This window comes from Corythoichthys intestinalis, chromosome 16, assembly GCF_030265065.1.
Source record: "Corythoichthys intestinalis isolate RoL2023-P3 chromosome 16, ASM3026506v1, whole genome shotgun sequence".
NCBI lineage: Eukaryota > Metazoa > Chordata > Actinopteri > Syngnathiformes > Syngnathidae > Corythoichthys > Corythoichthys intestinalis.
Genome location: NC_080410.1, coordinates 16948463 through 16964336, shown reverse-complemented (window position 1 = coordinate 16964336; position 15874 = coordinate 16948463). Strand labels below are relative to the sequence as shown.

The window sequence follows — 15874 nt, the reverse complement described above, 5'->3', positions numbered from 1 at the left end:
GCCTATTCCAGCTGAGTGACAAGAAAAATTAGACAACACTCTCGACTGCTCGGTGATCTTATCAACATACACAATAAAAATATATAGCACAAACAGAATATAATCAATAGATGAGCATGTAACCTGAGGTCAATCCCAGTTGCCTTTAGGCAACAGGTGGTGTACATCCTTAGGCCTTGTTCTGACTGGCAGCCAAAATCAGATTTTTAGCCCATTCAGATTGAAACTGGATGGCTTTTTTGTAGTCTAAACTGTCACAAAGCACAGAAATAATATTTTTGAAAGACAGATTGAAACTGGATGGCTTTTTTTCTAGTCTGAACTGTCACAAAGCACAGAAATTAGATTTTTTGCCTGACAGATTGAAACTCGATGGCTTTTTTGTAGTCTGAATTGTCACAAAGCACAGAAATCAGATTTTTGAAAACACATACAGGAGGTGGTTTCTTATCAGATATGGACAACATGCCTCTTCAGTGAAGTGCATACCGTAGGTCTTAATGCACAAATGCGATTTTTTCATGTTTTTCCAACTTAAGTGAGGCATTCATTTGACGATCTGAACGGGACAAGTAGCATTGAAGTGGACCATTTTAAAGCCAATCTGGGTCACTTTCGTATGTGGTTTAAATCCGATCTGGGCCACATTTTTCCAGAATGTGGCGGCGATCTGAACGGTCAAGTCTACCAAATCGGAATTCATGCAGCAATTACGTGATTACGTGATCAAAATATGATCACCCTTGAATGACGTACAGCCAGCATGTGCAGCCATTTGTTTTGATACTTCTGCGCATGCGGGTCAGTTTGCTCAGTGTGTGTCGGACTGCGAAGTAGTGCGCATACGTAATACTTGAACGGGCTCAATGGACAAAGGCAGTCTGAACAGGCACGCCAAAAAAACAGATGACAAAAAATTGGAATTGTGCATTAAGACCTGCAGTATGAACCTAGCCTTAGTCTGAACACCCCAGATGGGTTTTGACTATCCGTGACGTCACGCTCTCCTAGCTGACGCCTTTGTTCGCACAGCAATCTGTCAGGTTTGTCAATAATGTGGCCTAGTCTGAACAGACGCAGATCTGATTTGGACAGTTGTTAAAAATAGTTCGAACAGTCAGCCCTGAAAATCAGATTTGAGAAGAGATCCAATTGGAATCAGATATGCCTGCAGTCTGAATGCAGCCTTACTGCTCACAGACCACATAAAGCCGAACAACCATTCACACTCACACCAGAGTCTTCAGTCACCCTACCATGAATGTTTTGGTAATAAAATACTTTCAGCGCTAATAAGATGACTGGGCCTGAACTTCAAACACCACCTCATGTAATTGTTTGGCACAAAGTTGTGCACACTCACGGCACAAATTTCTCACATTCAACGAGCAGTCTTCACAGCTAACTGCTTAAGCAGACTTTGAAGTGTTTTCCACTCAAGCATTAACGGGAAACGTTATTCAGCCAGTATTTGCGAGGATGTCATTGCCAAAAAAACTACGCATCGGAAAGTCAATCTGAAGAGCACACAAGCGTGTCTGATCACAAATGTCTGTGTCCATGCTGCATACCTGCATGCATTTCGAAATTAAAATACAAGCATACTGTATGTAGAAGGAAATGGTGTATTAAATGTTAATTGTGCGAATGTTTTTTTTTTTTTTTTGTCTCGCCGTTTTCAGCGCTCCACACAGTCAACACGCGTTGATTGAATAACACTGTTCCAATGCACGATGTTCCAAAAATTGACGTGACAAAAAAATGCCCCGTTCATTGTCGACAACATAATTAACTCAATAACTGCCATTGACTGTGCTAAACATCCAATCTGTTTCGACTAGAAGGCCAGTAAAAATGAATTGGACATCTATCCTTGTCAATAGCAGTCAAAGAATTGAATTCCCACTGTCCCACTGATTTCCAATGGAACATTCACTCCTATTCACTCTTACTTTCACCCACACAAAAAATAGTATCTATTGGTGGTCATTTCACATTTACATTTAACATTTCACACACACACACACACACACAAAAAAAGACATTTACATGCACCCTTTCACTCTATTATCAAACTACGTGGACCCACAAAAAACTCCTCATTGACTCCCATTCATATTGAATTCCAACACACCAATAAAACCCCATTCTCTGCCACTGACATTAAATGACACTTTTTTTTTTTTTAATCACCATTGCTAGACATTGTTTTTAGCATAAACTTTCTGGAAATGGCCCAAAATCAACAGGAAGTGAACCAGAATTTCCCCAAAATAAACAGGAAGTGACTTGCAAATGCCCCAAATTCAACAAATTTCTCCGGAAATGGAACTTTCTTGTTGAAACAAACAAGTTTTTTTTTTCCCTTCTCCTCATTAAGGGTCAGGGAATCTACTTAATATGTGGTTACATGTTACATTAATGCAGTACTTCTCAAATAGTGGGGCACGCCGCCTCCCCCAGGTGGGCGCAGAGGGATGCTAGGAGTGGTGCATGTGACCTCGAGCATCGAACATACTTTTTTTTGCCGTACTAGAATAAAGTATACTTCCACATCCACTTAGCGGGTGGCAGTGGCGCTCTTATTTTCAGAGTGTGTACAGTATTTTTGAACTAAACAAGAGCACACAGCAAAGAGCTGTGCGCTGTTTTCGGGCCGGGCTCACGCAGCGACCCACTGTCTTATTCGGTTCTCATGTGTCCGCCCAAGGAGCGCCATGTTCGGCTTATGAGCGTCACAACAAACGCCCTCACCGCCGGCTCTCCCTCAACCGCCGAAAATGCACTGTTTTTGGGCCATTTGGCTTTGGCTTTTAATACAGAGGGAGATGAGGAAATATCACTCTGTTTACTGTGTCAAAAAGTTTTTGTAGCGGACAGTGGGAAGCCAAATCAATTAAGAAGTCACTTAAAGAGATTAGACCCCAATCTCATTGATAAGCCACTTGTTTTTCAGCGAAAACGTGCCGAATATTGCCAACAGTCGTCCCAATTTGTCAGTGTTATATCAGTAAACATGCGAGCACTGTATAGCATGCTCAGTGCTAAGTAACCCCACACCATTGCAAAGGAGCTGATACTGCGAGCAGCAAAAATAAAAACTGTCCCTCTGTCCAATGACACTGTTGTTTTTGTCCTATTTATTTTTGTTTTTTCGGTCAAATTGTTTGGCGTATTGTCTTTAGTTAATGTTGCTAATCAATTTGAATTCATAATTATTTATTGATTTTATTAAATTGTATTTTTCAGAATCAAATTTTTACAGATTGGATGCGAGGTTTTTTTAATTCAGGCAAATTGATGCGCTTTAAGTCTTTTCTGTTACAGACAAAACAATGTTAATAAAGTTATACTTACCTATACTTATACTATACAAGTTTTTTCTTTAATAGAAAAAAAGGACACAATGTTGGCAGAGGTGTAATTATAAAAATAATTTTATAGACAAATTGTCATGTACGAGACGGAGGACCCAGTTGCGTATCGCAGACACAGGATTTTATTGATGTTGACAGGTAAGGAAAAACTATCAGATCAAGCGATAATGGCAAGTTGACATGCAGATCTATGTTTGTTCGCTAACGATCTGACACTGGATGTTGTCTGCTCGAGGCTTTTATAGTTTTCTCAGTTATTCTTTATGACATAATAAAGGCCTTTGTGATGCATGAGTATGAAGCGACATAATAAAGGGTCTTGTGATGTAAGAGTGTGAAACAATATGATGAAACATTACTAGCTGAAATATTACACATGCAAGAAGATGAGACATTAATGGCAGAAACATTATTACATTAATGGCTGAAACATTAATACGTGACAGAAAGCTGGGAAGGGAATTGTGAGCGTATTCCACCCACAGCAGATGTTGCGTCCAGGAATGGGGGTTTCGTGAAGCCATGCAGCGGAGGGATGTCTCAAGTTCTTGGTTGAGCCTTTCCGACTGGCCGTTTGACTGGGGGTGATAGCCTGACGTGAGGCTCGCTGTGGCTCCCAGGAGGCAGCAGAACTCCTTCCAGAAAGAGGATGAAAACTGCGGACCCCGGTCAGATACCACATCCCTCGGTAGTCCGTGAATTCGGAACACCTGCTCCATAACCACCTGTGCCATCTTCTTAGCAGTGGGTAATCTTGGCAGCGGAATGAAGTGGGCCATCTTGCTGAACCTGTCCACGACCGTGAGAATGACAGTGTTTCCTTCAGAAGGAGGGAGTCCAGTTACAAAGTCCATTGATATATGGGACCAACGGTGTTTGGGGACTGGCAGGGGTTGGAGCAAGCCGGCTGGGGGACGGCTGATGGTCTTGTTCTGGCTACAGGTGGGGCAGGCCTTCACGAAGTCTTGGACATGTGTTCTCAACGATGGCCACCAGAATCGCTGGGAGAGCAGGTGGATGGTGCGTGTGACCCCAGGGTGGCAAGCCAGGTGGGAGTTGTGGCCCCACTGGATCACCTGGGACCTCAGATTATCAGGAACAAAGAGGCGATCAGTGGGGCAGGCGCTGGGACCAGGCTGATCCCGGATGGCTTCTTTAACCTGCTCCTCAATGTCCCAGGCAAGCGTGGAAACTAGGCAGGATTCCGGGTTAACAGGACTGACAGGTTCAGGGTTTTCCTCGTTAACAGGACTGACAGATTCAGGTTCAGGGTTTTCCACGTTAACAGGACTGACAGATTCAGGGTTGGTGGGTATGATCGCCTCCCTCTGGTAGGTCTGATGGCATCTACAGCCCCATTCTCGTACCACTCCAGTCTCCCAATCAATGTTAGGGTTGTGCTGGCGCAGCCACGGATACCCAAGGATGAGAGGCTGACCTGGTGAGGGGAGCAGATGGAACTGAATGGACTCGTGGTGGTTTCCGGACAGAAGCATGGTCACCGGGACTGAGATGTGGGTCACTGTGCCGAGTAGATGTCCATCCAGAGCTCGTGCAGGAACGGATGGGTAAAGTTGGTGACGCCGAATGCCGAGCTGCTGGGCTAGATCCACATCCATGATGTTGGCCTCCGTTCCTGAGTCGATGAGAGCGGTCAAGTGACGGGTGGTGTCAGACAGCAGGAGGCGAATTTGGAGAAGGGGTTTACGAATGGGGAGAGACAGAAGACACGTTGAGCTCACCCGAATCTCCCCTACGTCTGGTGAGCTCTGGCTTTTGCTGGGCAGGTTGCGATTTGATGACCCTCACCTCCGCAGTACAGACACAGATTAAAGGTGAAACGTCGCTGGCGCTCTTCAGGGGTTAGGGCAGCACGGCCGATCTCCATGGGCACAGGCTGGTTTAACTGAGTGGGAGTAGCAACTGGAACAGGCTGAGAGGCAGCGGGTGCGTTCCGACCTCCCCTCTCTCGCCGTCGGGTCTGAATCCGACGGTCAATGCGGTTTACAAGGGCAATGGCTTCATCAAGGGTCCTGGGTAAATCATAGGAGACGAGCTCATCTTTGATGTAGTCCGCCAGGCTGTGATAGAATGCGTCGATCACAGCTTCCATGTTCCAATCGCTTTGCCTCACCAGAGTTCGGAATTCAATCGAATACTCCGACAATGACCGCCTACCTTGACGGATGGTCATAAGGGCGCGGGATGTCTCAGCGTTAGCAAAGCCCGGGTCGAACACTTTGATCATTTCATCGGCAAAGGCATTGAAGTTGTTACAAGCTGGTGTTTGTCTCTCAAATTCCGCTGTTCCCCAAGGCCGAGCCCGACCAGTCAAGTGGGTGATGACGTATCCAACCTTAGCCCCTTCGGTTGAAAAGGTCCGGGGTTGCAGGGAAAATTGTACTTTGCAGCTTGTCAGAAACGCTCGTACCTGAGTTGGGTCGCCGTTAAAACGTTCGGGGTATCCAATCTTGGGCTCAGGAGCGTCAATAGCCAAGGCTGGGTTCACCGGAGCCGAGGTTTCTGGAACCAGATCATGGGATTGTGATGGCGATGGAGTTGCCAGTTTGGTGAGAGTTTGGATCACCTGAGTCATTTGTTCTTGCTATTGCTGGAGTTGCTGCTGGTGTTCTTGGCCGATCTGGATTAACGATACGAGGTCACCAGACATCAGGGAGAGGTCACCAGACATCAGGGAGACCTTCTTTCCCGTTTGGTGAAGACGGTCCAGAACAGAGGGTTGATACGCTGGTTCCATTCTGGTCAGATCGTACTGTCATGTACGAGACGGAGGACCCAGTTGCGTATCGCAGACACAGGATTTTATTGATGTTGACAGATAAGGAAAAACTATCAGATCAAGCGATAATGGCAAGTTGACATGCAGATCTATGTTTGTTCGCTAATGATCTGACACTGGATGTTGTCTGCTCGAGGCTTTTATAGTTTTCTCAGTTATTCTTTATGACATAATAAAGGCCTTTGTGATGCATGAGTATGAAGCGACATAATAAAGGGTCTTGTGATGTAAGAGTGTGAAACAATATGATGAAACATTACTAGCTGAAATATTACACATGCAAGAAGATGAGACATTAATGGCAGAAACATTAATACATTAATGGCTGAAACATTAATACGTGACACAAATGACACTATTTTAAATGTTGACAGAGAGTTGGGGGTGGGGCGTAACAGAAAATGCATTAATGAATGGTTTGAATGTTAAAATTAATAATCCGCAGAGTTGTAGAAAAACCACAAGGTGTATTTAAGCAATTTGAAAGGTTACAGTATATTATCGCTCTTCTGTGTACACATCTCACATCTTTAAGTTCACTTGTGATTACCATTTCTCAAATTTTCTGTCGTGTCATTTGTTCTCTCCAGCGTGCGACTGCCATCCAGTCGGAGCAGCAGGGAAGACGTGTAACCAAACGACAGGCCAATGCCCTTGCAAGGACGGAGTTGCTGGGATCACCTGTAACCGCTGTGCAAAGGGCTACCAGCAGAGTCGCTCTCCTATCGCCCCCTGCATCAGTAAGCATTTCTGCCAGTTGTCAGAAGTTGAAAAATCATAAATAATCTCGGAATATTAAATTACAAATGGTAATCAGATTGCTTTACAGATGTCTCGTGGTCAAGCTACCATTCCCAATCCCATTATTTTAGACATTGTGACCGATCAGTGGAGATCTCTTTAAATGATTCACATGTCAAACTACTATAAGAAATATTAGAAAGAAAGAAAGAAAAAAAAAAGAGTGGGGGAAGACTGCTAGTGAAATAGACGTAATTCAAGTACAGTACAAAAGAAAGACAAATGTACAATTTGAAATGTACCCAGGTACAAAAGTACACAACTTTTTCATACCTAATATTGTTATATAGATTACCCATCGGAATAACCTATTTTAAAAAATCATGCATGACTGAATAGTTTGATTTACGTTCACTGTTGCCTTGCCGTTCAAAGTTAGAAACAAAACAAAACAACAACAAAAAGAATTTAAAAAAGGAGCAAGTCTATTTGACAAAGTACTTGCAATACAAGCAATCAATGAATAAGGTATTGATCGGCGTGGGCAATAATCAATTCAGGTTTTTTGTTTTAGGCTGTTAAAAAAAAAAGAATAATAATCAGTGTTTTTGTTGTTGTCGTTTTGCTAAAAATGATATCTAGCATCCATGAGTCTCAAGTTATTATTTTGTATTTGGAGGCTGACAGCACAAACAGAAAGAGGAGACAAAAAGATCATTTTGGTCAACATATTTTCTAACCCTTTATAGGGCAAGTGACTGTATTTGTTAATTAAAAAAAAAATCTCCATGTTGACCGCGCTGGTATACCAGTGAATGCTCATATTTCAGTGCCGTTGACGGTGCTGGACATTCATTCACTCGCCACTCCGCATCAAAACTTATTGGATGTCTAGCGCCGTCAGTGGCAGCCAATGAGTTCATTAAACGCCCCTTTTGACGTGTTATTTTGTGAGCTCACTGATGCATTAAACATGGAAGACTGTATTAAGTTCTCATTTTACAAAATGAAAATAGTCTGCAGATTTATATACCGGTATATGAAAAAAACTTTTTGTGTGGTCTTTTACTGGTACATGGGCCTGTGGTTGGGGATCCCTGTCTTAAATAACTTGATTTATAACTGCATTACCCAATTTTGGAATAAAAAATTCCAGCGCCAGGTAGGACCAAACCAATAATTTGCTCTTGTCAAACGCAGAGTCTTTATTATTTTTGACAGAATCCTTAATCGTGTTGAGTTTGATAGATTGGTGGTTTAAAATTATCTTTAATGATTGATAATAAAAAGCAGCATGGTGACCTAGTGGTTAGCATATTTGGGTTTGAACCTCCTGTGTGGAGTTTGCAACAGTGAAGAATCTTAAATTGCTCATAAGTGTGAGTCAAGGATTGAGAGTTTTGAGATATATTTACAGTGAAGAGCAGACGTATTTGCACCCCTTGTGATTTTGCAAGTTCACCCACTTAGAAAATAGGTAGAGGTATGAAATTTCAGTCATAGATGCATTTCCACTCATATATACATACTTACATACATAACCTACAAAAAAATCCAGAAATCATATTGTATATATATATATATATATATATATATATATATATATATATATATATATATATATATTTTTTTTTTTTTTTTTTTTAATTATTTGTAATTTACTGGGGTTCATAAGTATTTGTACCCCTGAGAATCAGCAATAATTATGACACTCAAAGAGTTATCAGTCTAACTTAAAAAATGTCCACCTTTACCCCATGAGTAACCACCCACCCACCACCCGTTTGAGCTCATTACTGTCACCTGTGCACCCCTCAGTCAGTCATAATCCAACTGCTACCATGGGCAAGACCAGAAAGCTTTCTAAAGACACCAGGGAAAAAAATGTTGACCTCCACAAAGCTGGAAAAGGCTGTGGGACAATTTGAAAGCAGCTTGTTGAAAATAAATAAACAGTTGCAGAAATTGTTAGGAAATGGAAAAGGCAACCATGACTGATAATCTACCTCGGACTGGGGTTCCATGTAAAATCATCCCTAGTGGGGCATCACTCATGATAAGAAAAGAGAGGGCTCAGCCTTGAACTACACAGCAGGAGCTGGTCAATGGCCCGAAGGAGAGCTGAATGCACAGTTTCAAAGGTACTGTCAGTAGAACACTTCGGTGCAATGGTTTAAAATCGTGCATTGCTCAGAAGGTTCCCCAACCACTCGACCACTGTGCTGCACATGGTTATCTTTTACTAAACAAAATCTCAGGACAATTTTTTCTAGTTTTGTCGACGATTGCTCGTGTTTTCGTCGCCACATTTCTGAAGTATTAGTCCAAAAATAAATAAATGAACAAAGCTTTCCAACACTTTTGAATAATCATTGACAGAGGACCACATATTGTAGCTTCTACAAGGACAATGACAAATTCATGATGATAATAAACACTTAACAGGAAAACAATAATAATAAAAAATTAATTATACCCTCTTGGATGACACAAACTGTATGTAAAACAGGTTGACAGAGAGTTTTAGAGGACGCTCAACACGATAATGTTGATGCTAATGCGAACACGAATGCTGTACTTAGATTAAAAAAAAAAAAAAAAAAATTATGTCATATCGCCTAGCTTTAAATCACTATAAGGATTTAAAACCTACATGAAGACATCTGGTCTACAGAAGTAAATGTTCTATAGTAAAGAAACAGCTGTGACTTCGTACACTAGTAAATATTTTTTAATCTTAATAAAAGCGTGGCCACATGTTGGCACTATTCATTCCTCCAACTGTTTTACATTTTTCCTGAATTTGAAACCTCTGTATGCACCATCTATCACAGATAACAACTTCAAATGTTTATGTGTGTGCCGGATTGCTAGCCCTATATTCATATCTTGTTGTATTTATATCCTGTTCCATTATCCTTGGTGGATATTAAACCACAGCCTGGATAAACACAGTACTACCACACACCTAACAAGACCTTGTATGCCTTTTGCATCATTAACTGCCCGTCTCGCAGTAAATCCCCAGAATGACTCCAAAATAAAATGGCTGATACTGTATATTCATTGGCTGTATCTGCTGGCTGCCAGACACACGCTGAGGTAGAAATCTCAGTTTTTATCAAAAAGCATCAAGTATCTGACTGGTATTAATAGATAAGACATGTTTGTAGCCACGGAAAATGGTCCCCAATATGGTTTCCATTCTTATCATGAAGTGGAAAAGCAGAATATATTTGGTTCTCTCATCACACTGTCAGCTCCAGTTTGGCTCTCTGCAGTTAAAGCATACCACAATCAGGCGAGAGCACAACACTCAGTTTACCACAGGGGCATATGTTGAATCAGCTGTCCTTAATAAGAGATTACTTTGGCGCATTTCATGTATGATTTGAGATATATTACACGCGGTCCGAGGATGGAGAAAGTGCATACTAGTGGACAAATACGTGGATGATTGTTTTTAAATTGCAATTAATGTGTTCCTTTTCTGCACTCCAGAGATTCCAGTTGCATCCCCTACAGCGACATACAGCAGCTACGATGAGACTTCAGGTCAGTGACAATAAATCACACATTTACTTTAAATGTACATATTAAAAAAATCTCCACAATTATTTTTGAACTAACAAAAAAAAAAGCATTACATTGCTCACAAGCATAGCCATAATGAACTGGAGTAGCCAAAAATTTTACTCAAGTAAGAGCAGGTGTGAAAGTGGGCCAGAACGGTCAGGAACACAGTTCCGATATAAGATTTAGGGCCAGAACGCAGTTCTCGTATAAGATTCAGGGCCGGAATGCTGTTCCGGTACACGGTGCTTTAATTCCAAAAATATGACGGCAACTGTCAAAACGCTATGTAAAAAAAAAAAAAAAAAAAAAAAAATGCTAAGCTGCCACACATGCAGTTCATCTCCAAGAAGAAAACAATCTACCAACATCAGATTTACATACACAAGTGTTAACAACAAGCATAATAAAGTGCTTGTGAAGCGTCATCCGTTTCCACCAATATTTATTATTCATTTTATTCCACGGACGGCATGGAGGTTTCCCCAGCTGCTGCAGTTAACTGAGTGTGACGATGATGCGTCCCGTCAATGTGCGAATGAACACAGCAAAGCAAAAAGGCTGGACTCATTTATCTGTTCAATTGGCTGACATACTGACATGTGATCAGCAGAGATGGTTAGCTCTGATTGGTTCAAATGTGCATGTTTTCTGGTACAGCAAAAAACAACAACAACAACAACAAAAAAAGCTTGTTGAATTGATGCGACAAAAAAAAAGGCAATGCAGCATAAAATGGATCAAATCTTTAAGAGCAAGATAAGAGCTGAGGAAGCTTATTTATCATATTTAGTTTTATTTGCTCTGATAGGGAGGTTCAGAACAGCTTAGCTATCAATGTGCATTTGGACTTATATTTGTTCATTTATGTTAGGCTATTTATTCGTTTCCTTATGATTTAAAAAAGTCAATATTTGCGCAATCATCAAAATATATTCCATTTCACTCTGCATAATATAAGTCATTTGTACTTATTTTTCTAAACTTATGTTACTTATATATTTGTTATTAAAAAAAAAAAAAAAAGAAAAAGTAAAAATTTACATTAACTTCCATTTTAATATACATCCTATGTTTTTAAATAGTTAAAATTAAGATATGGCATTTAATATGTGAGGAAATGAGGGAAAATACAAATTAGGAGATGGAGGTTTGGGGTTATTGCTGTTTTTATTAACTTTTATTTTGCAAATCATTGAAAAACCTACAATTTTGAATGAAAATCAGTTTTTGTATGTGTTTTGTTATAGAAATAACTGTGCTAAAATAGTTTTCTTTGCATTTTAGTAGTTTAAGAGGTTTGACCCCCCCCCCCCCCCCCCAAAAAAAAAAAAAAAAAAATTAAAGAAAAAAATTAATGAATAAATAAAATTTCTGGCTCCGTGTTGACCTTCACGTCGGGGAGTTCCAGCAAGAAATTCTAGCCACTTTCACCCCTGAGTAAGAGTAAAAGTAGTCATCCAAAAAATGTACTCAATTACAAGTAAAAATGCATCCAGTGGAAAGAATACTCAAGTAATGAGTAACATTGTGAGTAACTGCTTATCTTTGTTTTTTAAACAATGGTATATTTTGTTCCCCTCACAAACTTATCCACTGTAATTTTCAGACTATAGGGTGCACCTGTCTATAGACCCTACCCACCGACGTCACAAAACCACGTGCTCGCTGTATGGTTCCGCCCACTTGTCCGTCATTTTGTCTCTGTATTAGCATTGGTTTCAATTGATCGAGGAATTTAAAATGCATTTCATGGAAGACCCGGTGCTTTCTGATGCCGTAAACTCACTGGATGTGGTGCATAAAAGGCGTTATGTGGAAAAGCTTCGTTCTATACAGTCGCCAGATCCATATTTGATGCCCAAATCGATGTTTTTCGACCCACTGTCTTCGCCCTGTCTGCCTGACATCTGCTACGCTGATATTTACAATTATCTTGTCCACACAAAATCAGCCTATTCTCACGAAAATTTGAAAAACACTTTAAGAGCTTGGAGGCTTATAAATACTTCGTTGCTGGTTGGGTGAAACATGTCCTCGTCCACGAAAATTCGGCAGGAATCTATCTTGTGCTTGGAAAGGTGAGTTACGAAATTTTCAATTCAAAATCTTTTGTTATTGCTAACATCCACTGTCAAGTCTAATGTATTTCATGTCGTTTGTCAATGGAGTTAAGGCTTTTAATGTTTATATGGTTTAGCGATAGCACTCTCACGACATACATACGTGTATGTTGTCGGCGATTAGCCTAGCAATGATCTTAATTGTGGTTATTTGTCAGCCCCGTAGACGAGGCCAGTTTCTTTCACTTGGTACCAGCTAAATATTATTCAAAAAATAACGATGGTGGAAGAAAGGGAAGTCACAAACATCTTGAATTTGAAACTATGTCGTACTACGTCGTATGTTGTCGGCGATTAGCCTCGCAATGATCTTAATTGTGGTTATTTGTCAGCCCAAAACCCTCTAAGTATATCTTAAATGCATCTTACCGGATATAAAATGACTACTACATAGTCTGTGGTGATTTTTTGGTGCCCAGTTTTCACGTCGAATTGCAGCCGTCCATTTTGCTCTCCTCTTTGGATCCCTCGGAATACGGTAAAACTTCAAGTCTCTCCTTCCATCTTCTCTGTTAGTGCAACCAACAGCCACACACGCCTTCACCATTTTGATTATTAATGTTAAGGAGCAGAAAAACACGCCGTAAAAAGGAGAAATGTACGTAGCCGTAACAGGTTAACACTATGTTTTGACGGACAAGTGGGCGGTACCATTCAGGAGAGTGGAGTTGTGACGTCACGTGGGTAGGGTCTATAAGCCGCCACCCACCAAATTTCACATGAAAACGGCATTTTTTTCATAGATAAGCCGCACTGGACTATATGCCGTAGCTGTCCTCACTGTATTGTGGAATAGTTAAACCAAAGATATAACACTTTATTTGACAGCGGCATCATAAAACTGTCATGAGACCAAATGAACCACCATGAATTGCTTCAAAAAGATTCATTTGGCCATCACTGCTCCTTTGGGGGTGACAGTCAACCTCTGCTGCCACCTGCTGTCAACACTGTTGTTGTCCAGCCTGCCTCATAACATGCATTGCAGGGCTACAGATAAATAAACAGTCAAAATTCGTGTTCTGTGCTAATTATTTCTTCAGTTACTATTCCAGTTGTTTCATGAATTGCCAGTTATGGTATTTAGTAACACTTTACTTGACTAAGGAGCCATAAGACTGTCATAAGGCTTATGACAGAAGTCATTTTGTGTCACCCAGCAAATTATCTCACTTTTTAATGGATGTAAAAGATCCGAGCTGGACATAAGTGGAGTTAGTGACATAATTTGCCGTACGACACTAAATGACATCCGTTATAAGCATTCGTTTATGCTTATAATAGTGTCATTTAAAAATAATGACAGTTTTACGCCGCCGCTGTCAAATAAAGTGTTGCCTATTAACCCAAATAAATCAACAAATAAGCTGCACTGGACTAAAAGCTGTAGGATTAAGTAATGTCTTATAGTCCAAAAATAACATATGAACCGTTGTTATGATGATACTGTACAATAACCCATTACATAACCAGATTAAGCCAAAGGGGGAAAAAAACATTGAATTCCGGCAAGAGAGATATAAAAAACACAGGAATGAAGCATTATTCGTCCAATAAGCATGAGTGCCCTCTAGTGGAGAAAATAGTTCCTATTTTGAATAATGAATTCTGTTGTTCCATAGTTATTATTATGAAATTAAAAGGATCATATGTCCGGTTTTCCGTGATCAATCGGTGCCAAATAAAGACTGGGATAGAGGTATAAATCTGCGCTTTCGGGTCATGTTGAGGGCAGCGCTCTATGTCAGATACTTCATATTTTACTTTAAAGACGCCATGTGATTAAACAGGCTGGTGTGATCATGGAAGCTTGCGTCTGATTGGTGTAATGGAGTCATGTGATTCTTGTTGTGACGTCTCATTGGTGAAATTGGTAGCACTACTCTTGGCAATGGCATCTCTGGCAAAATAAAGTAATAAATCTAATATGTGCAGTAGAATAAAGATGTAAAGATAAAAATGTAACAACCTTTGTGCAGCCCAAAGTAGTAGAGTAACTTACGTTTTTTTTTATTCACAAATCTACTCAAGTAAACGTAAAAAGTATGGCTTACTAAAACTACTCTTAGTACATTTTTCTCAAAAAGTTACTCAAGTAAATGTAACAGAGTAAATGTAACGTGTTGCTACCCACCTCTGCATACAGGTAGTCCCCAGGTTACGAACAAGGTTTGTTGCTACGCTGGCGACGTAACCCAAATTTCCGTGTAAATCTGAATTAACACTTTAAGTACTCCTAAATACCACCTAATTCACAAAATAAGTATCCAAAAACATTATTATATTGTTATTATACGTCTAGTATTATATGTCTTCATAATAAAATAAAGTTTAAAAAAAAAAAAAAAGATACGGGTACATCGTATTCCAGGGACTACCTGTTATGATATCACAGGTAAGGAATTGTAATCTGTGATACTCACATTTGATTGGGTACAATAGTAAAGCCATTGATAAAATGCCTACCTCATGGCAGGCTGGCGGCCGATTACTGGAAATACTGACTTTCAATGTTTTTGTTTTTTAAATAATTGCAATATTAATATTGTTGTAAATGACTGTAACATTAATCTCATGAAAGTTAAAAATTGTTACTTTATACAGGGCAGGTTCTAAGCAAATCTGGGCCCTGGAGCAAAACCAGCGCATAGCCCTGCCATTCGCACCTCAATGTGCCAAAATATATTTTTTGGCAGTTATATATATATTTTTAGTGGGTGTCATTTTGAAAGAGTTAGCTATTGACTTCACTATCAAATTACGGTAATGTGTAATCCAACACGGCGGCCATCACTAAACAAAGAGTTTTTTAAAATGAAAATTCTTGTAAATAAATGCGTAAATCGCAAAATTTCTATAGGTATGAACGTAAAACAGTCTAGATTCTTGGTTAAAAGTAAAAAACAGGCAGTTATCATTCATTTTACATTCATTAATTTTATCCACTGATTTTTTTTTCACATTTCAAAGTGCAAGCATGGTGCTATTTAATATAATACTTACCTTGAATCCTCGACCAAATCACTCTCGAGACACTCCTGCCTGCTTGTATGCTATAAAACCTTCGTCCTATTTCCATCTAAATTCGGCGTTAGAATGCAGCGTGTGTTTGAGTTTATCACAATGAAAGCCAACTCAACGTTCTGCCGGGGTCGGCACCCTATGGGAAGGTGTGGCACACTGTGGGATGTCTCATGTCTGTGGGAGCCGTCTTGTCTATGAGTTAGCATAAGAAATTAAGTCAGGCACGCAACACCATT

At 40.2% G+C, this 15874-nt stretch overlaps 1 protein-coding gene across 1 annotated transcript in view; it reads left to right on the top strand.

The window, feature by feature from the left end:
• ntn1b (netrin 1b) overlaps nt 1-15874 on the top strand; it is a 114239-nt gene that overhangs the window by 56220 nt on the left and 42145 nt on the right. The window contains exons 4-5 of the mRNA XM_057817222.1: nt 6768-6917; nt 10420-10473. Of these exons, the coding sequence (XP_057673205.1) occupies nt 6768-6917; nt 10420-10473 (204 nt within the window). The remainder of the gene's footprint in view (nt 1-6767; nt 6918-10419; nt 10474-15874) is intronic.